Here is a 27,529-nt window from a genome sequence, read left to right on the forward strand (position 1 = left end):
AAACCTTTAAAAAGAAAAGATTTCTTTCACTATTCAGGGTCTTTTGTGGTTCCATACAAATTTTAGAATTTAGTATTTTTTTTCTTCTTTTTTTCCCCCTAACGATTTATTTATTTATTTACTTATTTATTTGAGAAAGAGAATGAGAGAAAGCAAGAGCATGAGAAGGGGGAGGGTCAGAGGGAGAAGCAGGCTCCCCGTTGGGCAGGGAGCCCAATGCGGGACTTGATCCTGGGACTCCAGGATCATGACTGAAGCAGAAGGCAGTCGCTTAACCAACTAAGCCATCCAAGCACCATAGCATTGTTTTTTCTATTTCAGCTTTAGAACTTTGATAGGAGCTGCATTAACTCTGTATATTATTTGATATCATGAACATTTTAACAATACTAATTCTTCTAATTTATGAGCTTTCCATTTATTTGTGTCATCTTCACTTTCTTTCATCAATGTTTTAACTTTCAGTATACAGATCTTTCACTTCCTTAGTTAGATTTTTTCCTATGTATTTTATTCTTTTTGATGCTATTGTAAACAGGATTATTTTCATAATTCATCTTTCACATAGTTCATTGTTAGTATACAGAAACACAACTGATTGTTGTAAATTGATTTTGTATCCTGAAAAGTACAGGAATTACTGAATTCATTTATTAGTTCTAACAAGTTTTTGGTAGAGTCTTTAGGGTTTTCCAAATATAATATCATGTCTTCTGCAAACAGCTACAATTTCATGATTCCTTTCTAATTTGGATACCTTTTATTTCTTTTTCTCTTAAATGCTCTGGCTAGGATGAATATAAGTGAGGAGAATAGGCATCCTTGTTTTGTTCTGATCTTAAAGGAAAAGATCTTTTCTTTTCTTTCTTTCTTTCTTTTTTTTTTTTAAGATTTACTTGAGAGAGAGTGAGAGCACACTTGCGAGTTGGGGGAGGGGAAAAGGAAGAGAATCTTCTAGCAGACTCCCCACTGAGCATGGGTCCCTACAGAAGCTTGATCTCAGGAGCCATAAGTCAGATGAAACCATAAGTCAGACGCTTCACTGACTGAGCCACCCAGGCAACCCATGACTTCCACTTTTCACTGTGCAGTGTGATAGCCGTAGGTTTGTTATGTAGGGATTTACTATGCTGAGAGGTACATTCCCTCTGTATCAGTTTGTTGAAGCGTTTTTATCAAAAATGGATATTGAATTTTCTCAAATGCTTTTTCTGCATCTATTAAGATGATCACATGATCTTTATGCCTCATTTTGTTAATGCAGTTGTATCATATTGATTGATCCATAGTGGCTGAACCTTCCTTGCATCCTTGGAATAAATCCCACTTGACTTTGGTATAGGATCCTTTTAATGTACTGTTGAATTCAGTTTGTTAATATTTTGTTGAGACTTTTTACATCAATGTTCATCAGGGATACTGGCCTGTAATTTTCTTTTCCTGTAGTGACCTTGTCTGGTTTTGGTATCAGGGTAGACCTTGTAATGAGTTGGAAAGTGTTTCCTTCTCTTCAGTTTTTTTGGAAGAATTTGAGGACTGGTGTTAATTCTTCTTTAAATGTTTAGTAGAATTCACCAGTGAAGCCAGGTCCAGGACTTTTGTTTCTTGGGAATTTTTTGATTACTGATTCAAGCTCCTTATTTGCAGTTGGTCTGTTTAGATTTTCTATTTCTTCATATTTCAGTCTGGATAGGTTGTGCATTTCCAGAAATTTATCCTCTTTTTTTCCCTAGGTTGCCCAATCTAGGTGTTTCTATGGTATCAACTGTAATGTCTCCTCTTCTGTTTACAATTTTATTTGCTTTTCTTTTTTTTTCTTTCCCTTGGTTAACCTAGCTAAGCATTTCAATTTTGTTTATCTTTTCAAAAAACCAACTCTTAGTATCATTGATCTTTTCTATTCTCTATTTATTTCTGCTATAATCTTTATTTCCTTCCTTCTGACTAACTTTGGGCTTAGTTTGCTCATCTTTTTCTAGTTCCTGAGTTGTAAGATTAGGTTATTTATTTGAGATCTTTTTTCTTTGAAGGCGTCTTGTACATATAAACTTTCTTCTTGGAGCTGCTTCTGCTGCATACCATACATTTTGGAATGTTGTGTTTCCATTTATGTTGTCCAAAGATTTTATTTCTCCTTTATTTCTTCTTTGATCCATTGGTTGTTCACAAGTGTGCTACTTGTTTTTCATGTATTTGTGAATTTTCAATTTTTCTTCATTACTGATTTCTACTTCCATACCAATGTGTTTGGAAGAGATACCTGATATAATTTCAGTCTGCTTGAATTTGTTAAGACTTGGGTTGTGGCCTATGTGGCATATGATCTACCTTGAAGAATGTCCTATGTGTACTTGAGAAGAAAGTGTGTTCTGCTGTTGTTAGATAGATTGTTCTGTATATGTCTGTTATGTATTCATTAAGGTTCATTAATGTTGTTCAAAACCAATATTTCCTTATTAATTTTCTGTCTGGATGATCTATCCATTGTTTAAGGGAGGATACTAAAGTCTCCTACTATTATTGTACTGCTGTTTATTTCTCCTTTCAGTTCTGTTAGTATTTGCTTCATGTTTAGATACTCTGTACATGTGCTGCCAAAGCAAGCACTATGTTTAAATACTCTGATGTTGGGTGCATAAATATTTATAATTGTTATATCATCCTCATAAATTTACCCCTTTATCATTATATAATGACTTTCTTTGTCTATTGGGATGCTTTCAACTAAAATCTATTTTGTCTGATATAAGGATAGACACTCCCACAGTACTTTGGTGCTCATTTGCATGGAGTACCTTTTTCTATCCCTTCATTTTCAGCCTATATGTGTCCTGAAAGCAAAAGTGAGTCTCTCATAGGCATCATTTTTCTCTTAAGACAGTGTAGTATTGACAAAAGAATTGACAAATAGGTCAGTGGAACAGAACAGAGAGCCCAGAAATAGACCTGCATAAATATAGTTAACTGAGCTTTGACAAAGGAGCAAAAGCAATACAATGGAGCAGAGATAGTCTTTTCAACAAATGGGATAGAACAGCTGTGCAGAAAAATGAATCCAAACAGAGACCTTACACCCCTTATAAAAATTAACTCAAAATGGATCACTGAACTAAATGTAAAACACAAAATGATAAAATACTTAGAAGATAACACAAAAGAAAATCTAGGTTAGGGCCTGGGTGGTTCAGTCGGTTAAGCACCTGCCTTTGGCTCAGGTCATGATCCCAGGTCCTGAGATCAAGCCGGGCTCCCTGCTCAGTGGGGAATGTGCTTGCCCCTTTCCCTCTGCCCCTCCATCCTCCCCCATTCCCCACTCACGCTCTCTCTATCTCATGCTCTCTCTCAAAAAAATAAATAAAATCTAAAAAAAAAAAAAAAAAGACGGGCAGCTGGGTGGCTCAGTCACTGAGCATTAGCCTTCGGCTCAGGTCATGATGCCAGGGTGCTAGGATCAAGCCCCACATCAGGATCCCTCCTTAGCAGGGAGCCTGCTTCTCCCTCTCCCACTCCCCCTGCTTGTGTTCCCTCTCTCACTGTGTCTCTCTATGTCAAATAAATAAAAATCTTCAAAAAAAAGAAAGAAAGAAAATGTAGGTGACTTTGAATATGGCAATAATTTTTTAGGTATAATACCTAAGGCATGATACATTAAAAAAAATAATTGCAAGCTGGACTTCATTAAAATTAAAATCTTTTGCTTTTCAGAAGACAGTGTCAAAAGAATGAAAATTAAAGCCACAGATGAGGGAAAGTATTTGTAAAAAAAAAAAAAAAAATTGATAAAGGACTATTATCCAAAACTACAAAGAACTCTTAAAATTTAAGAATAAGAAAATAAATAACCCAATTAAAAAATAAGCCAAAGACCTAAACAGATACCTCACCAAAGAAAATGTAGAGATGGCTAATAAGCATATGAAAAGATGCTACATATCCTACATTAGGGAATTGCACATTGAAACAAGAAGATACTATTACATAACTGTTAGAATGGCCAAAACCCAAAACAATGACAACACCAAATGCTGGAGAAGATCTGGAGCAACAGGAACTTTTGTTCATTGCTCACAGAAATGCAAAATGGTACAGCCACTTTGGAATAAAATTTGGCAGTTTCTTTCAAACGTAAACGTCTTCTTACCATTTTATCTACCAAACGTACTACTTGGTATTTACCCAAATGAGGTGAAAACCCACATGAATCCTGCACATGGATATTTAAAGCAGCTTTATTTAGAACTGCTGTATCTTTGAAGAAACCAAGATTCCTTCAGAAGGTGAATGGAGAAACAAAACTGTAGTACAACCAGACAACAGAATATTACTCCACACTAAAAAGAAGTGAGGGCACCTGGGTGGCTCGGTTGGTTAAGCGACTGCCTCTGCTCAGGTCATGATCCTGGAGTCCCAGGATGGTGTCCCACATTGGGCTCCCTGCTCGGCAGGGAGTCTGCTTTTCCCTCTGACCCTCCCCTGTCTTGTGCTCTCTCTCTCTCATTCTCTCTCTCTCAATAAATAAATATAAATCTTTAAAAAAAAATGAGCTGTCAAACCATGAAAAGGTATTAGAAGAAATTTAAATGCATTTTACTAAGTGGAAGATTGACAATTTGAGAAGGCTATGTATTTTATACCCACTATATGATATTCTGGAAATGGGAAAACAATGGAGACAATAAAAATATCAGTAGCTGCCTTGGGCTGGGAGGAAAGATGAATAGGTAGAGCACGAAGCATTTTTAGGGCAGTAAAATGATTCTGTATATTATATTATGTGAATACAAGTCATTATCCATTTGTCAAAATCTGGAAGAATGTATAACACCAAGAGTGGATCCCAAAACTGGGAAAGGAGACAAACCTTAAGAGACTCTTAATCTCAGGAAACAAGCTGAGGGCTGCTGGAGGGGAGGGTCGTGGGAGGGATAGGGTGGCTGGGTGATGGACACTGGGGAGGGTATGTGCTATAGTAAGTGTTGTGAATTATGTAAGACTGATGATTCACAGACCTGTCTGTACTCCTGAAACAAATAATACATTATATGTTAATATATTAAGTGCATCCCAAAGTAAAATATGGATTATAGTGTGTTAATGGAGGTTTACCAGTGGTAACAACTGTACCACTGTGATTCAGGATGTTGACATAGACAGTCCATGTATACCATAAGGGGGTAAATAAACTCTCAGTACTTTCTGCTTAATTTCGCTGCAATCCTACAACTTAAAAAAAAAGTCTATTAAAAAAAACATAGCTCTTAACTACCTTTCATACTTCTATCCAGATAAAAAACAGTTTACACTATGGATCAGACGCCAAACCACCTGATTATTTCTAAAACTTAGCTTTCAAAATCATCTTAACTGGTAAATTAAGGCTCACATTAAGGATCAAAGAACTTACTTTTCAACTTTCTTCTGATGTTCTTTTTGCCTTTGTTGTTCTTTTACTTGTTCCCTTTCAATATCCATGAAAAGTCGTCTGTATCTCAGGTATTGCTTTTGACGCTAAAGGAAAGAAGCTGAAAATGTTAAGATTCTGCTCTGAGGACTTTCCAAGGAAGGAAAATATCCTTGTGCCATATATAAAACTAGATGAAACAAAAGACACATGGAATTAAGTCCTTAATTTCCTTCTATTTTATGGTGACCTAGGATAATATCATATACAGAAAAAGGTTTATATTCTCAAGCACATAGCTATTCGATAGTACAGACAAATCAGAGAAATAAGTACTAATTTAGTTTGCCCTTAGTCCAGTCATCTGTCAACAATACTTGAGGAAATGACTGCACTTGGTATGATAAGATATATTACTATATTTACTCTGTGTTCCCAAGTAATAAGTACCATAGAAGCAGGGCCAAAGGAAGAATGGGAGAGGTGTTTTATAAAAGAACAATAGTCACTTTAAATTTCCAAAATTAAAACCACATCACAAAAGAATACTCTAAGCCTAGTCTCATATGGTAGGAAAGAGGGAAGAAGGACTGAGGAATATCTGAGTGCCAAACTTTCAAAGGGAACAAGTATGGGGCGCCTGAGTGGCTTAGGCATTTAAGCATCCGACTCTTGACTTCAGCTCAGGTCATGATCTCAGGGTTGTAATATCAAGGATCACATTGGGTTCATGTTAGGTATGAGCCTGCTTGGGATTCTCTCTCTGCCCCACGCCCGGTCTCCCAAAGAAAGGGAACAAGTATAATAAAAGCAAGTGCTATACAGCAATGTCCACAATAGCCAAACTATGGAAAGAACCTCGAAGTCCATCAACAGATGAATGGATAAAGAAGATGTGGTATATATACACAATGGAATACCACGCAGCCATCAAAAGAAATGAAATCTTGCCATCTGCAACAACGTGGATGGAACTAGAGGGTATTATGCTTAGCGAAATAAATCAATCAGAGAAAGACAACTATCATATGATCTCCTTGATATAAGGAAGTGGAGATGCAATGTGGGGAGTTTGGGGGGTAGGAAAAGAATAAAAGAAACATGATGGGATTGGGAGGGAGACAAATCATAAGAGACTCTTAATGTCACAAAACAAACTGAGGGGGGGCCAGAGGGAGAGGGGTAGGGAGAGGGTGGTGGGGTTATGGACATGTGCTATGGTGAGGGCTGTGAAGTGTGTAAACCTGGTGAGTCACAGACCTGTACTCCTGGGGCTAATAATACATTATATGTTTATTTAAAAATTTAAAAATTAAAAAAAAAAAAAAGCAAGTGTTATTGCCCTTTGGGTTTATGCTCTGGGTTTATATATTCTCTTTCAAGGACAAAAGCTACTTAAAGGGCACTAATGTACACATGGACATGTTTTTGCCCTTTGAGTAGCTTATATCCTTTTGGTAAAAATTATTAAAAGCCTAATAGCTTGTTCTTAATATTGAGGCCATCACAAGCATCAGTGGTAATTTTTTTAAAAACACAGATTCCCCAAACCTACCTTTCAATATACTGATCAGTATATCTGTTTGGGTTCAGGTATTTATATTTTGAAAAAAGCTCCACATCTGATTCTGGCACATCATCAGTGTTAAAAACTGTATACAATGGAGTATTATGCCTCCATCTGAAAGGATGAATACCCAACTTTTGTATCAACATGTGTGGGACTGGAGGAGATTATGCTGAGTGAAATAAGTCAAGCAGAGAGAGTCAGTTATGATATGGTTTCACTTACTTGTGAAGCATAAGGAGTAACACCGAGGACATTAGAGGAAGGAAAGGAAAAGTGAATTGGGGGAAATCGGAGGGGGAAATGAATCATGAGAGATTGTGGACTCTGAGAAACAATCTGAGGGTTTTGGAGGGGAGGGGCGTGGGAGTTAGGTGAGCCTGATGGTGGGTATTATGGAGGGCACGTATCACATGGAGCACTGGGTGTGGTGCATAAACAATAAATCTTGGAACACTGAAAAAGTAAAATTAAATAATAAAAAAAAAAAACTGTTGGCTTAACCCAACTTTAGATTGAGAAGGGAAAAAGAAAAGGAAGTCATGAGTTAAAACCTTTCCTTTAAGTTATTGTGACAAATGCACACTAATGGAAAAAATTCACTAGGATCAGATATCTGATTTCACCTCAAGGTATCCCAAATCCTAGAAGTTTGAAAGAAAAGTTCAACATATTATAATGACTCAAGTAACTTCTTTCCTTTATCCATGGAATTTGTAGTATTGGCTCTTAATGTGTAAGAACACAGTAAATCCTTCACAATTTCACACATACTATTATAGTAGAAATACTGGTGTTCAAAAGCAATTAACATTACATACCTCTCTCTTGTCTTCTTCCTGATCTACTCCAGACTGGAGTGTCAGCGGAATTCGAAATTCAGTGCTCAATCTTGATTGATATTCATCATAAACCTGTTAGAAGTACAGTCACACAAAGTGACAAAATTGGCAAAAGCAAGCCGTATATGTGCTTTTGATATGTTTATCTATTGTTTCTTTTTTCCTGCAACTTGGACCTCAACTGGATAAAGACAAATAAAAAATCAATTAAATAAAATAAATTTTAAAAGAATGAAAGAAGCAGATTCAGAAGGAATAAACCAAATAAAAAATAATAAAGAAAATGAATCAGGTCAAAAACATGGATGAATTAATAACAAATAAAAATGTTCAGAGTGAAAGTTCTTCTAAAGTGGTCACTTAAAATCACTCTGAGTATACTTAGGACTGAATCCAGGATGTAAAGCCTGATCCCTTATTATCTCAAAGCTATAATCATTTTCAATTTATACAACTCTTTTGGTGGGTATGAGTCCAAATAAGAACCTAAAAACATTATAACATCAACTGACATGAAAGTGAGAAAACTGGAGTTAACTTCCCCCATATTACTAGAAAAGATTTATGACATAACAGTATACCTACTTTGTTAGGGTCAAATTATGATCTCTAACTTTTAGAATGAAAACTCAATATTATTTTTTTTAGCTTAAAAGTTATGTATCTTTTAGCAAAGTTGCAGGATATAAGGTAAGTATACAAAAATCTATTATAGTTCTTTATACTTGTAATTAGCAGTTCAAAAATGAAATTAATGGAAAAATCCATTTAACATACCACCAAAAACTTACAATAAAATGAACAAAGTTAGTGTAAATTTTATACTCTGAAACCTAAAAAACATTGTTGGAATAAATTAAAGAAGGTCTAAATGAATGAAAAGACATGAAAGGACAGATAAGATGGCAGTATTCTTCAAACTGATCTACAGATTTAATGCAATCTCCATCAAAATGTCAGCTGACTTCTTTGTAGAAGTTGACAGGGTGATCCTTAAATTCAAATGCAAGGGATAGCTAAGATGGTTTTGAAACAGAAGAGCATAGTTGGAGGAATCACTCTTCCCAATTTCAAAACTTACTATAAAGCTTAGTAATCAAAATAGTGTGGTACTGGTTAAGAACAGACTTAAAAAAAAAAAAAAAGAATAGACTTACAGATCCATGGAACAGAACTGACAGTTCAGAAATAAACCATTATATTTATGATCATCTGATTTTTGGCAAGAGTCCTCAATGGGTAAGCATTTCAACAGATGGTGTTGGGACAACTGGATATCCACATGCAAAAGAATGAAGTTCAATTCCTACCTTATATCACATATGAAAATTAACTCAAAATGGATCACAGACCTAAATGCAGGAGATATAAAATTCTTAGAGGAACACATAAGAGTAAACCTTCATGATTCTGTCTTAGGTGGTTTCTTAGATATGACACCAAAAGCACAATCCACAGAAGAAAAAGTAACTAACTTAGATGTCTTCAAAACTAAAAACTTTTGTGCTGCAAAGGAAACCATCAAGAAAACAAAAAGCCTACAAAATGGGAGAAAACATTTGTAAATCATGTAACTAATAAGGGACTTGTATGGAGAATATATTGAGAATTCACAAACTCAATAATCAAAAGACAAATAACTCAATTACAAATTGGGCAGATAACCTAATAAGCAGTTTTCCAAAGAATAAAGATAGCCAATGAGCACATGAAGAGATGCCTGCTATTAATGAGCAGGAAAATATTAATCAAAAGCACAATGAGATACCACTTCGCACCCATTAATATAGCTATAATTATAAAGACATTAAGTGCTGGTGAGGAAATTAGAACCCTCAAACACTGTTGGAAGGAATGAAAAATAGTGCAGCCACTTTGGAAAATAATTTGACAGTTCCTCAAAATGTTAAACATAGGCGCGCCTGGGTGGCTCAGTGGGTTAAAGCCTCTGCCTTCAGCTCAGGTCATGATCCCTGGGTCCTGGGATCGAGCCCCGCATCGGACTCTCTGCTCAGCAGGGAGCCTGCTTCCTCCTCTCTCTGCCTGCTTCTCTGCCTACTTGTGATCTCTGTCTGTCAAATAAATAAAAAATCTTTAAAAACAAAACAAAACAAAACATAGAGTTACCACATTGCTAGCAATTCCATTCCTTGATATACTCAAGAGAAATGAAAACACAGATCCACAGAAAAATTTGTATGCTAATATTCATAGCAACATTATTCATAACAGCCAAGAAGTAGAAACAATCCAAACGTCCATCAATTGATGAGTGGATAAAACGTGCTATATGCATGAAATGGAATGTCATCTAATGATAGGAATAAAGTACTGCTATATGCTACAAGGTCAATGAACTTTGAAAACATTATGTTAAATGAAAAAAGCCAATCACAAAAGGCCATATATTCCATGATGATCCCATTTATATGAAATGTCCAGAATAGGCAACTCTATAAGACAGAAAATTTGGTTAATGGTTGCCTAGGGTTGGGGGGTAGAGGAAAAAGGAATTGGCTGCTAGTGAGTAAGGACTTTTGGGGTATGAAGAAAATGTTCTAATATTCACTGTGGCAAACTTCACACAACACTTTGAATATACTAAAAACTCTGCATCATACACTTTAAATAGATTAATTATATAATATATAAATTATAGTCAATCCTCAATATTCCATACTCCTTACTTGTGAATTTGCCTGTTTACTAATATTTATTTGTAATTCCAAAATTAACACTTGTGATGCTTTTATGGTCATTTGCAGACATAGAGCGGTGACAAATTTGAGTCACCAGATATGCATCTTGCCAGCTGAGGCTGAACAAGGGGATGCTCTGCTCTTTTTGTTTCAGACTTCAAACTGTAAACAGGTATTCTTTTTAAGGTCTTTTTAGTGCCAAAGTTTTTGCATCTTTTGTGCTTTTTTGTTGGAGATTTCACTATTTAAAATGGCTCCCAGGACCCCTGGGTGGCTCAGTCAGTTGAGCATCTAACTCTTGATTTCAGCTCAGGTCATGATCTCAGCGTCCTGGGACAGAGCCCCAGATCCCATCAGGCTCTGAGCTCAGTGGGTAGTCCGCCTGCAGATTTCTCTCCCTCTCCTTCTGCCCTTCTCCTGGCTCCCTCTCTTGTTCTCTCTCTCTAAAATACATAATCTTTTGTATTTTTTAAAAGATTTTATTTATTCATCTGACAGGGAGAGACACAAAGAGAGAAGGAAAACACAGCAGGGAGAGGGAGAAGCAGGCTTCCCGCTGAACAGGGAACCCGATGCAGGACTCATTCCCAGGACCCTGAGATCATGACCCGAGCCGAAGGCAGACACTTAATGACTGAGCCACCCAGGTGCCTCCATTTAAAATACATCATCTTTTTTAAAGAAATAAAAATAAAAGACAGAATAAAATAAAATAAAATAAAATGGCTCCCAAGCACAGTGTTGAAGTACTATCTAGTACTCCTAAGCATAAGAAGGCCTTGATACCTTATGGAGAAAATACATGTATGAAATAAGCTCATTCAGGAATAAGTTACAGTGTTATTGGCTCTGAGTCCATGTTAATAAATCAACATTATGTATTAAATAGGTGTCTTTAAACAGAAATTCACATAAAACAAAGTTAGGTATTGATGAGTGACCATAACATGATCAGGGGCTCGCAAAAACTAACTCTGTATCTTCCCTAGGAACAGTGGTTTAGCATTCACTACTGCAATGTGACAACTTTATATAATTACCATGAATAACAAGAACAAACTGAATAAAATCTGAAAATGATACATAGCAGGGACTGATGATAATTATTTCTGGAATTTTGGGTTATTTTTTCTTTTTGTTTGTGTTTACTTTTGCTTCAATAAAAATGAAAACATTTTCTGCTTTCAAAAAAGGAAGAAAAACTAGACTTTCAGCACTGGGCAAGGAGTAAACTTACTATGGACCTCTCCGCCTCACTGATACTAACTAAAGGTTCCAGGAAATGTGGCCTGTGGTATCTGGAGAGTGTAGGGGTTGGGCATCCTGAGAAGGAATGAGCTAGAAAACTGGATTCCTTAAACCTGTGTATGAATTGCTATATGTCCCCAAATCACCCCTGAGTTGTGCCTGCATGGGATGGACCCGAAGGAATATAATGAAGGCTATGAAAACTGACTAACGCTTGAGCCACTCTTCACGGAAGGTGAGAAAGAACTTATAACATAAACTTAACCAGGCTGATTGCCTGTTAGAACAAATAAACAAAAGATGCAACGTTCTTCAGAGGATTTCAACAGAGGTCAGAGTCTCACAATATAATATTCAAAACTGGACCCAGAAAAAAGGATGGCAAGAGAATCCGGAACATGGTCCAAGGACAGATAACTCTTCTTCTGACATAGTAGGAATAGGGGAGAATGCCAAAAAAACAAATGACTGAGGGAGTTAGTGCATGACGGCTTCTATTTTCTTCATGAAAGTCTGAGGGTATGCGGATGTAGCAAGAACTTTACAAAGTATTTAAGGTTTACTATTATTAGTGTGAGCTGCAGGAGAGGGAGCTGACAAAGGGCAAGCAAGAAAAATGCTAAGCAGCTATGACTATAAGCCCCAAGTATGACTGTGATCTAAATCTACACTATTAAAAAATTTTTTTTCCAATAAGGCTGGATTATTTCAGGAGCCTACAAAGAGAAAGGACTGTCCCAGGGGATCGGGCTTGTATGGCAGAGGGACAACCAAGGCAGCGCACCGTCAAGCAAACAGTCACTTAGGTATGCCTCTTCTGTGCTCAGTTAATACCCTATGCCCCCTCTACCATTAATTATGTTGCTTCATAATTATCTGCTTATGTGTCAGTCTCTCTTCTTTAGACTGTCTGAAATTTGAGTTCTGTGTCTGATTCACAACTGTATCTTTGATATTTAGCACCTAAACAATGGCTAACACTTAATGAGGCATTCAGTAAACATTTGATTGATTGACTAATTCAAAACATATTTAGCAAGAGACTATTAGGTACCAGGCACTGTACTATACAGGCTGCCGATACACTGGTAAACATATCAGGGGTGGTACCTCTCCTCATAAAGCTTACAGACCAGTGGAAAAAATATTAAATCAAAGAATTATTACAAACTGAGTTGTGTACTGAGAAGGAAAGAGAATGCAAGGATAGAGAAAAACAAAACAGAGGAGACCTATTTTTGATAAGGTGGTCGGGACAGTCTTTTCCAAGGAGGTATTTACGCTGAAACCTGAAGGATGAAAAGTGACCAGCTTTGTGAAGAAAAAAGAGAAGAATATCCAGGCAAAGGAAAAAAACATTGCTACAGATCTGAGGTAGGAAAGAGCTTGGCACACTTCTGGATATATAAGTGACAATGTAGAATAAAACATGACAATGTACCTTTAGGCCAACCTCATAGAGACAAACTAAAAATTACAAAAGAGCTACAGTGTAGTCCTGAAAACCTCAGCCCAAATCCTACTTCGTCTTTATGCTCCTTTTCTTCTGCTCTTATAAAAGAGCCAAGAGGAAATGTCTCTTTTATCTCTTTTATATATCCTAACAACACTGGTTGCCTGAAGGCTCTGTTGTTAAAATAACATAAAATCACAAGACAGAAATTACTTGGACAGTGACAAATTCTAGTGGGAATATACCAGACTTCAGTTAAGCCATGGAGGCCAGACTGCTGTAACGTTTTCTTGAAAAACCACAGATCTTAACTCAGTACATCGAAGCTCAGGCAATATAACCCGAATAAGCTCCAGCTTACACTCTGAACAGCTAATTTCTTGGTGATCCCATCTTGTGCTCTAACAGCTGACTGACAGAGATCTAGGCCTGGCCACTGGGTGGAAGAGCCTCCTGACTCCTCTCCCTCAGAAACCACTCATTTCTTCCCCTCTTCTGCTATAAAAGACAATGGCCATCAGAAATACATCCCTTATAAAAGAACATACATATAAAATAGAGTTTTTCCAATATCCTCAGTTTTAGCAAGAGCACTAAAGTAATCTTGGGTCAGGATAAGTTTCACACACTATGAAATAAAACAAGAATCTGTTTTTTGCTCAGCCTTACCAATCCCAGCTCTGTATGTGCCTACAATCCTATCTAAATTCCATTACTCATACTCTACCTGTCTTTTGCTGCAAGCCTCTCTCTGGTGTTTGGCCAGCAGATGCTCATGGTCATCCAGAAGCAAATCCTCTCGCCATCTTTCAGCTGTCCCAACAGATGGCTGCCTTCTGAAGTATAAGCTCTAAAAAAAAACCACAAAAGCAGTCACCAAAGTATATAAGCAGTGACATAATGCTAGTAAAAATACTCTAGACTGTAGTGATAGCCCTGACCTACTACTCTATACAGGTCTATTACAATAGTCTGATACATTATGGCATAAAAGTAGACATTACACTCCTTGCCACTATTATGGTCTCAACTATATCCACAAGGCAGTCATAAGTTTCTTCATCTATAAAACAAGGATAATCACAGTATCTATCTCCCCAGATGATTGTGAGACTGAGAAATGAGACAATGGATACAAAGTTCTAGAACTCTTCTGGTTCTGGAAAGTGCTTACCAAATGCAAGCTGTTACGTCTATTATTAACAGGATTAAGAAGAGAACATTACCACAAGCAGCAGCAGTGGCAGTACTGTTGTTAGAAGTACAGCTCTGGCAAGCCCAGATCACACACTAACTGATTTACTTTCTGCTGCTTACTTTTCACCGCACTCTGCTCTACCTGCTCTCTGGCTGAACCGGATCCTAGGTATCATGAAAAGCATATTCATGGCGCTCCGAAGTAACTCCTTTCTCCATCTCTCATCTGTCACATTATATAAGGCCTGCCCATAGTTCCTGTGCTAAAAGACAACGTCAACACTGAACATCAACTGTCAAAGCAGAAGCATCATGCCCAGGCAATGGTAAAAGCCTCAGTGAAGAGGCCAGAAGTAGTTTCCACAGGTCAGAATGGTATGAAACATCACAGAATTAGAGGACAGGATAGCTCTGCCCACTATTTACTGACCTTAACACTAAACCCATAAGTAGTTACTATATTTCCCTGTTAAACTTACGCCAAAACCTAAGCAATTTATTCTCTGCTACTTATTCCTCACTATACTCTGCTCTACTTATTCCCCAGAGGCAAGATCTTAAACACTGGGCGAAACATACTGATGGCACTCCAGAAGGAACTCTTCTTTCAATCTCCCATTTCTCATAAGATGAGGGTTGCTTGATATACTTGCTCTAAAGGAATAACAAAATAAAAAGTCTAAGCAGAAATGACTAGTGACAACTAATGACATCAGTGATAACTCCAAAATAATACTAGGCGAGGATAACATAACGGAGCTAGTGTGCAGGTGTGCCTGCATGTGTTAATACAAAATGCCCAAATAGAAATTAAAGTAGCAACGAAAATGTATAATGGATCCCAAGATACCTATCCTCCCAATTTCAATAATTAGTAATTTTTTTTCCACCTGTCTCTTTTCCCACTTTTTTCCCCCCAGACTATTTTAAAGCAAATCCCAGATTATTCTGGTCCTTTGTTTTATTTTTTGTTTTTTGTTTTGTTTTGTTTTGCATGGGGTAACTCTTTATTCAATAATACACTGAGAAGTATTTTTGTAATGTTGCTAGCATTTTCCCAAGGTACAGCCAGGAAACAATCTTGTGTCATTTCTACAAGTACTCCTACTAGATGTCCCCAGTAACTCCATGCACAAACAGTAGCTGGCAGTGGTAAAGTTCAGAGAGCTCTGTGGCGGGAAATGGCTTGTTTTAATCCTTCCTCATTACTGGTGTGCAAACTGGTAGAGCAGAATGTTTGGTTTGATGTACTGCTTCAGCTGGCCAAGAGGAGAAGGTCTTCAGTATTTATAAAGCTAAATGCAGAAAGTCAAATATGCTCCAGGATGTGAGTTTATGCAGAATGATCTACTGTTAACCAATCAATATTATACAAACCCTGTCTTTTGGCCAACCCAAACGACAGATATGCTTTCTTACCTGGACAGACTTTAGGTCTGGCACATTTTGAAATAACTGAAAATGTTAGGCTCTTTGCCTCACTCTAGAAGCTTTAATTCTATGTAGCCTACCTCTGAACTAGCTTGAGAAGCTTCAACCCAAATCGTAAGTCATTTCATCTCTGTTACTCTTTTAGGAAGGAAAGTCTTCCCCCTGTATTCTGCTCTACCTATTCTCTAGGGGAAGCTCGGTCCCGGGTTTTAGATTCAACATACTGAGGATACTCCAGAGGTAATTCATCACTCATTCTCTCTGCTCTCAGAAAAGATGGAAGTTGCTTGACAAACATGTTCTAAAGGAATAAAGATATAAAAGCAAACTGTCTGACCAGGGCAACAAGCTAATCATAGTATCGTAGGTTTCAAGGAGAACTCCAGGGAAATGGTATCAGGTGAGGATAATCTGATACATTTTAACTTGAACAAGGACACAATACTTTTATTTTATGCCTTTTTTTTTTTTTTGGAGGATGCAACAATTTTAGCTCAACTCTGTAGACCTGAATTTTTAATCTTAAACCATGGACCAAGTAGTCTAACAAACTCCCCATACATTAAGTAATTTAGGATCTGCCACATCTTCCTACACTGTTCATATAGGGACAGCATGTTTGTGGTTATACCATGTGGGCTTTAGCAGAAGTTGTAGTATAATCTTAGTAAACTAAAATAGTTTGGTTCTACAATAAGAATGTGAATGTGATTTATCAACCTTCTAAATGACAGAACTGATTTGACTGATAGAGTTCATCAGACCAGGGTCGTCTGCACCTGTTTCTATATTTCAATCTCAATTATATATTTATTGAGAATATATAAAATCCAGTTACTTTATCTCCTATTTATCTCCTTTTTATTCTGCTCTACCTGATCTCTGATGAAGGTCTGGTCCTGGAGTTTAGGAGGCAGATACTGATAACCTGCCAGAGAATAGTCTTCTCTTCCTTTTTCACTTGACACATCAGAATATGACTCCTTGAAGCGTACTTTCTAAAAGAAAACAAAAACACTAATTATAACTTGTTCAGTAGGAATAATATGATAGTAGTAATACTACAGGCTTTATTGAGGGCCTTACACTAATTTTTCTAACTCAAGATAATGTGAAATAGGGAATAAAGCAGAAAGCCATACTTTTTGTCATTTGCAAAGTCTAGCTGAGAACAACCTTTGCAAGTTTCAAACTGAAATCCTGAACAATTCAGTTCCTGTTGGTCTCTCTCCTTTTTTCTGTTCTACCTTGTCCCTGGTGGAAGTCTGATCTTGATGCCCGGGTGGAAGATCCTGCTGGACATCCAGAGGAAATGCCTCTCTCCCTCTTGGGCCTATCAAAATTGATGCTGGCTGCTTCAAACTGGTTTCCTAAAGAAAGAACACAAAATACCAATTGTTCAGTTAAGAAAGACAGGTTAACCAATACTTTAGGCTGCAGTGAGAATTCTGGCATTAACTAAGGTCAGAATATAACTGAACATGATATGAAAAAAAAGAAAACACTATATTCTGTTCCACATAAACCCAGTTATAGCCCTATATAATTTGCTTCCTGTTGGTCCCTTTCTTCTTATTTTTGGCCTAACTGATCTCTGCTGGAGGGCTGAACTTGGAACCTGAGTAGTAAAAGATACTGTTGCACACTTGTGGGCCACTCCCTTTTCCATCTTTCAGCTGTCAAAGCAGATAATGGCTGCTAGAAATATTTTTCCTAATAAAGACTTAAAAAAAAAAGTAAATTGTCAATTAAGTGGTAATGTGCTGCTGATAATACTTTAACATTTAATGAGAACCCCAGACTTCTGAGGAATTTATGAGGAAACTATTTTTTCCAAATATGACTCTCCAAATCACCTGCAATTTAGTCCTCACAAATCCCACTCCAAAATTTAAGTAGATATTTCTTCTTCTTATATCTCCTTTCCACTCTGTTTTACCTGCTCTCTGGGTAGAAAATGCTGATGCTGGTCTTTTAGTAGAAAATCCTGGTCCTGAAATTTAGATTGACTATTCTGGTCTTCGGGGAGCACATGATGGTCTTTGGGTGGAAAATGCTGGTCCTGACATTCAGGTAGAATATTCTGGTCTTTCAGTAGAAGATCCTGGTCTTTAAGTAGAAAGTCCTGGTCCTGACATCTGGGTAGATTATTCTGGTCTTTGGGAAGAACACACTGTTCTTTGGGTAGCAAATCCTGGACTTCAGACACAATACTCTCATCTTCTGGTTCAATATTCTGGGCTTCTGGCATAATACCCTGAGTTTTTATCTTAACAGCCTGGGCTTTAGGCTCAATAGGCTGCGCTTTGGGCTCAACAGCTTGGCTTTCCAGCTCAATAGCTGGGATACTGAGCTTTGGCTCAACACTCTTGGCTTCTGGTTCAACACTCTCAGCTTCTAGCTCAACACTCTGGACTCCTGTCAAATCACCCTCAGCTTCCAGCAGATCACCTTGGCCTTCTGGAAGATAATCCTGGGCTTCTGGCAGAATATTCTGAAGGCCCTGAAGATCTAATTGCTTTTGTTCTTCCTCTTTCATCGTGGCAAATAATGGATTTTTGAACTGTACTTTCTAAAAGTGAACATAAACATCAAACATAGAATGCCAGGTAGTAGCAACACTCTAAGTTTTCCATAAGATTCCTAAAATAATCTCAAAAAGATATGGTAGTTAGGGGCTCCTGGGTAGCTCAGTGGGTTAAGCGTCTGCCTGAAGCTCAGGTCATGATCCCAGGGTTCTGAAATTGAGAACCCCATGTCAGGCCCCCTCCTTAGTGGGGAGCCTGCCTTTCCCTTTCCATCTGCCCCTCCCCCTGCTCAAGCTTTCTCTTTCAGTCTTGTGCTCTCTCTCTTTCTTACTCTCTTCCAAATAAAATAAATAAAATCTTAGGAAAAAGACAAAGGGGCACCTGGGTGGCTCAGTGGGTTAAGTGTCTGCCTTCGGCTCAGGGCATGATCCCAGGGTCCTGGAATTGAGCCCTTGTCAGGCTCACTGCCACTGGGGAGCCTACATCTCCCTCTCCCTCTCCCTCTGCCTGCTGCTCCCCCTGTTTGTGCTTGCTCATGCTCTCTTTCTCTTGCTCTCTTTCAAATAAATAAAATCTTTAAAACAATAAAAATAAATAAAAATTTAAAAAGATACTGTAGTCAAACAAATTACTAGAATAAAACAGGAAATTTTCATCTTTGCTCAACTTAACAGTACCTAAACCTATATTCCCAAACTAGTACAATATGGCAACCCAAATCACACTTAGTTTAACTTCTATTTTACAATCTCCTTTCACTCTGCTTTACCTGAACTCTGCTGAAAGGTTTGTTCCTGTCTTCAGAAAGGAGAGAATGCTGGTCTTCCCAAAACAAATTTTCTGTCTCCTTATCTGTCGTAATAGATGAAGATTCCTCAAAGTCAGGTTCCTACAAAATGACATAATCAACAATGAAAAAAAGTATCTATTACAGGTAGAAACAATGTGATTACAATAAAATCCTGGGATTCAGCACATTATTAATATAATTTGATAGGTCAATATAATCAAATATTATAAAAACAGGACATTACAAAAGAAGCATAAGACTATATAATGAAAACTATAAAACACTGTTGAAAGAAATTTAAAAAGATCTAAATAAACAGAAAGACATCCCATGTTCATGGAACTCAGAAGATAATATTAAGACATTGATAAACTCTCAATCAACCGGTTTTCAACAAGAGTGGCAAGAAAATTCAATGGAAAAAGAATAGTTTTCCACAAATGGTACTGGAACAAGTGGTATCTACATGGAAAAGAATTAAGTTAAAACACTTCCTCACCACATATAAAAATTTACTCAAAATAGGTTATAGGCTTAAATGTAAGAACTAAAATTATAAAATTTTTAGGACACATAGAAGAAATTATTGATGACCTTGGATTAAGCAATGATTTACTAGATACTACATCAAAAGCACAAGCAACACAAGAAAAAATAGATGAATTAAGCAACACCAGAATTAAAAATTTTATATAAATGATAGCATTAAGAAAGTGAAATGACAACCTACAGAATGGGAAAAAATATTTGCAAATCCTGTGTATCTGATGAGGGACATGTATCCAGAATATATAAACACTTATAACTCAATAATAAAAAAAAACCAAATACCCCAATTAAAAAATGGACACATCTGAATAGATATTATCTCCATAAGAGACATATAAATGGGTGAATAAGCACATGAAAAGATACTCAAGATCATAAGTCATCAGGAAAACACAAAACGAAAGTACAGTGAAATATCACCTCACATCAGTAGGATGGTTATAATAAAAAAAGATGGACAATAATAAGTATTGGTGAGGATGTAGGGAATTGGGACCCACATATATTGCTGATGGAAAACAGCTTGGCAGTTCCTTAAAATATTAAACATAGAGTTAGCCTAGGATCCCAAAATTCCATTACTAAAGAAATGAATGTCCACACAACACGTTTGTAAGTGTTTGCGGCAGTCATTTACAAAGGCGTAGAAGTCCATCAGCTGATGAATGCATATACCAAATGTGATATAGCCATAAAAGGAATATTATTTGGGAATAAAAAGGAATGAAGTACTGATACTTTCTACAACATAATGAAAACATGCAAAGTGAAAGAAGCCTGTCACAAAAGACTGTATATCATATGATTCCATTTAGATGAAATGTCCAGAATGAGCAAATCTATACAGACAGCAAGTAGGTTAGTGGTTGCTTAGGACTAGGGGTAGGGAAAGGAGGGAATGGGAAGTGACAGCTAATGGGAATAGGATTTTTTTTTTTAGGGGTGAAGAAAGTGTTCTAAATTAGATTATGTCGACAATTGTACAAACTGGTGAATATACTAAAAACCACTGACAACTATACTTTATCTTTACAGTGTTCCAAGATTCAGTGTTTATGCACCACACCCAGTGCTCCCTGCAATACAAAACGTATACTTTTTTTTTTTTAAGATTTTATTTATTTATATGACAGAGAGAGACACAGAAAGAAAGGGAACAGAAGCAGGGGGAGTGGGAGAGGGAGAAGCAGGCTTCCCGCCAAACAGGGAGCCCGATATGGGGCTCAATCCCAGGGATCATGACCCGAGCCGAAGGCAGAGGCTTAACCCACTGAGCCACCCAGGTGCCCCCAAAACGTATACTTTAAATAGGTAAACTGTGTGGTATATAAATTATATCCCAATGGAACTGTTAGGAAAAAAAATACTGGACATTAGAATCTTAACCCTTAAACCCAGACTTAATTAGCTATGGACAGCTCTAATAAGCCATTTTTTTCCTTTTTTTTTTTTTAAGATTTTATTTATTTATTTGACAGACAGAGATCACAAGTAGGCAGAGAGGCAGGCAGAGAGAGAGGGGGAAGCAGGCTCCCCGCTGAGCAGAGAGCCCGATGTGGGGCTCAGTCCCAAGAACCCGGGACCATGACCTGAGCTGAAGGCAGAGGTTTAACCCACTGAGTCACCCAGGCGCCCCTTCCTTTTTTTAAATTTTTTTTTTCTTCAAGATTCTATTTATTTATTTGACAGAGAGAGACACAGCGAGAGAGAGAACACAAGCAGGGGGAGTGGGAGAGGGAAAAGCAGGCTTCCTGCCAAGCAGGGACCCAGAAGTAGGGATGCAGGGCTCGATCCCAGAACCCTGGGATCATGACCTGAGCCGAAGGCAGATGCTTAACAATGCAGCTACCCAGGCACCCCTCCCTTTATTCTTTACATTGCGCTCCCTGATTTTCTATAAATTTCTGGTAATGCAAAGTAGTTAAAAGACCAAAGACCTCGACGGACCTGAAAGGTCAACTGTCTTCTTGTTCCTATATTTATCTTGAGGGATGATGGTTTCCTACAAAGTGCTTTCTGAAAAAAAATAATACAAATATAGATGGTCTAGAGAAAGCAAGATGTTCATGATACTAAGTTGAGTTTTTGTGAAAGATCTGGAATGATCTTAACAGATGAGGATGGTTTAATATAGAATAAAGAAAAACAAGTGGTTGAATTCTACTTCAGATTTACAAACAAATCACTCACACACAAACATGGAGTGAAATAAGCTGCTAGAATATATTAACTTTATAAATGACAATTTGTTCCTATCCCAGCCAGGATCAATTTTAAGAGGCTTATCATTTTGTCTTGGTGACCTGACAATGTATCTCTAAATCTGGAATAACAATAACAACCAGACAGATTCTAAGGTCAGTAAAAATAAGTCTAACAAGGAAATGAAACCAGAGTTCAACTGGGTTATAGATTATGTCCTTTCTGACTGGCAGATTTCCACTTCACACAACGCGGGGGGGTGGGGGGTAGAAAACTGTTCAGATTTGAGGGAAAAACCATATACTTGATATAAGAAATACAAAAAATTACACTAATTTCTTTTATCATTCTCATTTCCATGGAATAGGTATTTCCAATGTGTTAGTTGAAAAATACACATGCATTCTTTGGAAGCAGCAGTCAGTCTGAATTCATCATCACCATCATCATAATGAATTAGATTTAAATGGCATCTTTGATGTATAAAACTCGTTTATATAGGATGTTATCTCAGACTTAATCCTTTTCCCTTCTACTGAATGGTTATTTCAGTAAAACCTGTAAACAGTACTTTTTCTGGAAAAACATCAACTGAAAGGTTTGAACATGTTTCACACAATATAAAATATGAGTCTCTAGGATCTGATAACTCTTTTTTTCTGGTTTACTAGAATGTGTCCAATCACTCATTCTAACAGTACTCTGGAGTCAGTCAAATGTCACGAACTGGAGTTGCCAAATCCACAGGTATGAAAATTGTCCAAAATACCAGCCACGAAGAAGAATTTAGGTACAAAAGAATATCTTGAAAGTCATAATATAGCAATGCTAGAAAAAGGTAACCATACTGAATGTATCTGAGACAAAATGCCACCATATATGACACACACACCCATGCCTGCTTGTTTCTTATATTTTACTATGTCTTAATTACCACTGAAGGGGAAGACACTGTAAATTAGTATTCTACAAACTGCAAACAAAAAAGACACAAACGTTTTTGGTGGTTGTGTTGAGATACTTAAGGAAAAGAATACAAAAAATATAATATATATACAATCTAGGAAGCAAAATTAAGAACTAAGTAAGGGACAGAGGTGATCATGGCCAAAAAAAGAGCAAAAAAGATGAAATGGTCCATTTTACTAAGTGCTGCCTATCAAAATTTGAAATTAATGCCAAAATAAGTAAACACAGGAAAATACATGAGTTTGTTTTTAGCATCCAAATTTGTGAACACTGAAATAAACAGGCACAGAACAATGTCATTTTACAAGTATCACCTTAAGTATCCTTTTAAGTCTAGCTCCACATTTAGGTTCCAATTATTCACTCTAACCTGTATTCTGAATTAGAAGAGTTTCTTTTTAAAATAAAATAGTATTTTTTTCTTGATTATAAAGTAAAATATGTGCACTCTGGAAAGTTTTTAAAATAGAGAAAGCCGAGAGAAAAAAATAAAAATCACCTGTAGTAATGCTAACCAGAAATAGTCAGTTTTAACCTCTTGGTCCATTTCTTTCCAGGCTTTTGTCTCTGCACACAGCATTCCCTCCCAATCTCTTTATTTTGCTTTATTTTTTTATACACTTATCATTTGAAATTATATTCTACATTTATTTGCTTCCCTACAAGCACAGAAGCTCCTTGCGGGATCTTTATCTATCTTTTCTCTATTCCAAGTTCTGCTTCTAGAACAATGCCTGGCAACTATAATCATTCCATAAATGTTGGCTGAATAAAGTTTTTTAATTGAGAATATATTGTATATAATCTTATATCCTACTTTTTTCACTTAACTTTGTATATCACAATTTCCCTTGTCTTCACATCACGAAAGCATGATCATTTTTAGAATAGCTATATGTGGATATACCATAATTTTTTAACCATTCCCTACTATTGGATATTTCAGGTTATTTCCAATTACTTTTACAGCTTTAAATAATGTTGAGATATAAATAAATCTTTATCTGTACTTTTAAAAATAATTTATTAGAAATTAATTTACCTCTTGTGGGGGAGAGGTTTTCCTTCTACTGTCTGCAAACACTGACGCATTTTTTTTATTCACAGTCTTAAAGGATGCCAGCCGGTGACGGGCCTCTTTCATGGTTTGACTAAGCTGCCAGGAAAAGGGAAAAAAGAACAAACAAAAACAGGCTAAAGTTTTAATACCAAATTCACTAAGTGTTCCAACAGGAAAAAAAGGCCCCTATTATTAAAAAATGCCAGACCTAAGACAAGAGGATTACCTGCAAAGGAGACTTTGGTCCGCTGATAGTATTTTAACATGATTTTCATTATTCTAAAATACTACATTTCATAACTTGGTTTAAGTGCTGTTATTCAAATTGTTTTTTACCAACATACGCTTTGTGCTAATAAGAATGTACACAAAAATATCAGAACTTGAGAGTTTGAATTAATAAACTTGGAAATGATTAAGCAGATACATTCCTAACCTTCCATTCACCTTCTCAATAAGAAGTTATTTCTTCAATTAGTCCTTGCATGCCTAATCACTTTTATCACTCCTTACTAGAAGACTCCATTCCTAGTCCCTCTAAAATTCTGTTTTCCTATTTACAAGAATTCCTTCTTCACCCCTAACATTTGAAGACTGTAGCTATTTAGCTTTTTCTCAAATCCCCCTTCTTTCAGGAAGCCTTTCTATTAACTCAGAACACAAACTCAAACACCTCAACCCATTTGTTTCAAGTACTTGAAATAATAGCCGATAATAAGTATTAATATAAAATATGCTGACTTTGTGTTCATTCCTTCTATCTACCTAGTAATTTCATTAAGCATCTGTTTTGATTTTTTTCAGAGAAGCAAATATTTTATTTTTCACAAATCTGCACAGAATGTTCCCTTAAAGAGAATACAGAAATAAACAAAATACATTTTTTAAGCTGAGCCCTACATCATGAGGAAAAAAGTATATCCCTATACTACTCAGTAAAATTATGGCAAAACCAGGACCAGTTCTAACCCATCCAGTAAAAGTTTAATGATATCAATTCTCCCTTGAAGGCAAATCATGAGCACGATTTCCAGATATAAATAACAAACACCTTGATTTTTACTAATAGTGAGGTCGGGATAAAAACATTCTCACTACCAGCACAGTTTCCTTACAGTAAATCACCTCTGTTCTGCCCCTGCTTTCAAAGATCTACACCTCCAGGGTGCCTGGGTGGCACAGTGGGTTAAGCCTCTGCCTGCAGCTCAGGTCATGGTCTCAGGGTCCTGGGATGGAGTCCCACATCAGGCTCTCTGCTCAGCGGGGAGCCTGCATCCCCCTCACCCCTGCCAGCTGCTCTGCTTGCTTGTGATCTCTCTCTGTCAAATAAATAAATAAAACCTTTAAAGGTCTATACCTCCAGCCAGAGAAATCAGCTTGAAACATTATTCTTTATTCTGCTAAGAGGAAGACTTCTAAATTTGGTTAGCAGAGTAGCTAAAGGAGTCAAGATAGAGATAATCATACTGCAAAAAGAGATCCATATGCAGCTGAGGTTATGAAAAATACAGAGCCACACATATGCCTGCTTTTACTCATTACCAAGTATGGTAAATGTTATTGCCCTGCACAATGTGACTGAGGATTCAAAATACCTACTGAAACAGATATGAAATAAGGATATATAATGTTCATCTCCCATCAACTCCAACCCTCTATTAGAGTCACAAATTGATTTTAGTCCCTTAAGCAGGATATTTCCACTGGTCCAGCAGTTGGAATATACATTATAGTCTTTCCATTTCTCTGTTATTACCATAACCCTTCATCAAGCCTCAACCTGAAGGCCCTTTCAAGGACCAGCTATGAGGACAGTAACAGGCTGAATAATGGACACCCAAAGACACCAGGTCCTAATCCCTGAAACCTGTAAATGTTACCCTATAAGGAAAAAGGGTCTTTGCAGGTATCATTAAGTTAAGGCTCTTGAGATAAGGAAATAATCTTGGGCTATCCACAGGGGCCCTAAGTGCCATGCCAACTGTCATTATGAGAAAGAGGTAGAAGATCTGGCCTACAGAAGAAAAAAAGGTGATGTAAAGATAGAAGCAGGGATTGGTACGATGTAGCCACAAGAAAAGGAATGCAGCAGACACCAAAAACTGGAAGAGTCAAGGAAAAAATTTTATTCTAGAATCTGTGGCAGAGGCCCTGCTGACACCTTGATTCTGGCTCAGTGAAACTAATTTTGGACTTCTGGCCTCCAGAACTTCGAGAAAAGAAATTTGTCATTCCAACCCAATAAGTTTGAGGTAATCTGTTACAGCAGCCACAGGAAACTTTTACAAGCACCCAAGTGAATGTTAATAAGCATTAAACAAAAACATAGAAAAGAGGGAGATATTACAAATCAAATTATTATTAAGTGGGCATCCCAAGCTATAGGCTTGCCAGTAACATAGATCTTCCTCAAAAAGGCAGGCTGGGCCAGTGAAGATTCCTTATCTTAGATAAATGAACTAGGAAGTATGAAAAGTTGAGACAGAAATGAACCTAAAGGTCCAAAGCTGGAGAAAAGAGGCTAAAGGAGCCTATGTATGCCAAAGTTTCAGAGCTGTGATGATAAGAATACGAGTTAGTAGAAAATTAAGCAAATAAGGGAGAAGCATATGTATAAAGACAGGGCAACCAACTCTGCCACTTTGCCTGGAACTGTCCAGGTTTAACACTGAAGGTCTCAAGTCCTCAGACAATGAGGAAAGGTGGGTCACCCTATGAGGATGACCGAATCGATCAAATTAATGATTAAATATTAGTGGGAAGATCAAAGATCCCATGCTGTGTGATCAATGGAACTACCTGAGATTTAAAAAAACTGTCTGGCCACATACTCCTTAAGGGAGTTTAGATTTGTGTGAGTTTCTGATTTGTCTTTATTATCTCGTGCATATTCCTAAAATAAAACAAATTTTTGTAGCCAAAGAGCCAAACTTAAACATTAGTTTTTCAATGATAGATTACAGAAAACTTATCAGGTGATTTTACATTCTTTAACTGTTTCTTAATCACAAAATGAACTATTATTTCCAGGTTGAAAAAGCTGGAAAACCTGCACTATAAAGAGAGAATAAAAGTGAAAAATAAGGTAAGAGATTTGGTGAGAAATAAAAAGCTGAGGTATACCATGCTAAAAAATAGTGATAAACTTAATTGTGCATAAATAAAAAGTTATTTCATGGTGAGAAAGAAACAATCATCAGTTGTTCTTCAATTCCCCACCAAAATGAAGCTACCAAGGGACAAAACAGAAACTCAATCCCTAGAAATAAATACCAGTCTTAACAAAAAGCATGGGGTTTGGCTAGCTCTATTTTATGGGAACACTTGGAATTTCTTCTGGTTTTATGATTATAGTTCCTATCTTTGGGTACCTAATCTTGTTTTTTTAAGACTTTATTTATTTATTTGAGAGAGTGAGAGAGTGAGCATGAGACGGGAGAAGGTCAGAGGGAGAAGAAGACTCCCCATGGAGCTGAGAGCCGGATGTGGGACTCGATCCCAGCACTCGAGGATCATGACCTGAGCTGAAGGCAGTCACTCAACCAACTGAGCCACCCAGGTACCCTAGGTACCTAATCTTAATCTGTCTTAGA

General features: G+C 37.0%; 1 protein-coding gene across 8 annotated transcripts in view; it reads right to left on the reverse strand.

Annotated features, from left to right (window-relative positions):
- Positions 1-27,529, reverse strand: part of CCDC15 (coiled-coil domain containing 15) — a 78,999-nt gene that overhangs the window by 40,995 nt on the left and 10,475 nt on the right. For 4 of the 8 annotated variants that reach the window (XM_013054996.2, XM_013054994.2, XM_013054998.2 and 1 more), the window contains 9 exons: positions 23,919-24,032; positions 19,136-19,255; positions 17,778-18,410; positions 17,086-17,208; positions 16,714-16,836; positions 14,987-15,061; positions 13,938-14,060; positions 7,790-7,882; positions 5,405-5,508 (listed from right to left, as the gene is read on the reverse strand). In XM_013054996.2, coding sequence (XP_012910450.1) covers positions 5,405-5,508; positions 7,790-7,882; positions 13,938-14,060; positions 14,987-15,061; positions 16,714-16,836; positions 17,086-17,208; positions 17,778-18,410; positions 19,136-19,255; positions 23,919-24,032 — 1,508 coding nt within the window. Of the gene's footprint in view, positions 1-5,400; positions 5,509-7,789; positions 7,883-13,937; positions 14,061-14,986; positions 15,062-15,919; positions 16,140-16,713; positions 16,837-17,085; positions 17,209-17,777; positions 18,411-19,135; positions 19,256-23,918; positions 24,033-27,529 lie in introns of those variants that run through there. The other 4 variants (XM_045080385.1, XM_013054997.2, XM_013054999.2 and 1 more) reach the window with 4 other exon arrangements.

This window comes from Mustela putorius, unplaced genomic scaffold, assembly GCF_011764305.1.
Source record: "Mustela putorius furo isolate JIRA1106 unplaced genomic scaffold, ASM1176430v1.1 tig00000460_pilon_pilon_pilon, whole genome shotgun sequence".
NCBI classification, from domain to species: domain Eukaryota; kingdom Metazoa; phylum Chordata; class Mammalia; order Carnivora; family Mustelidae; genus Mustela; species Mustela putorius.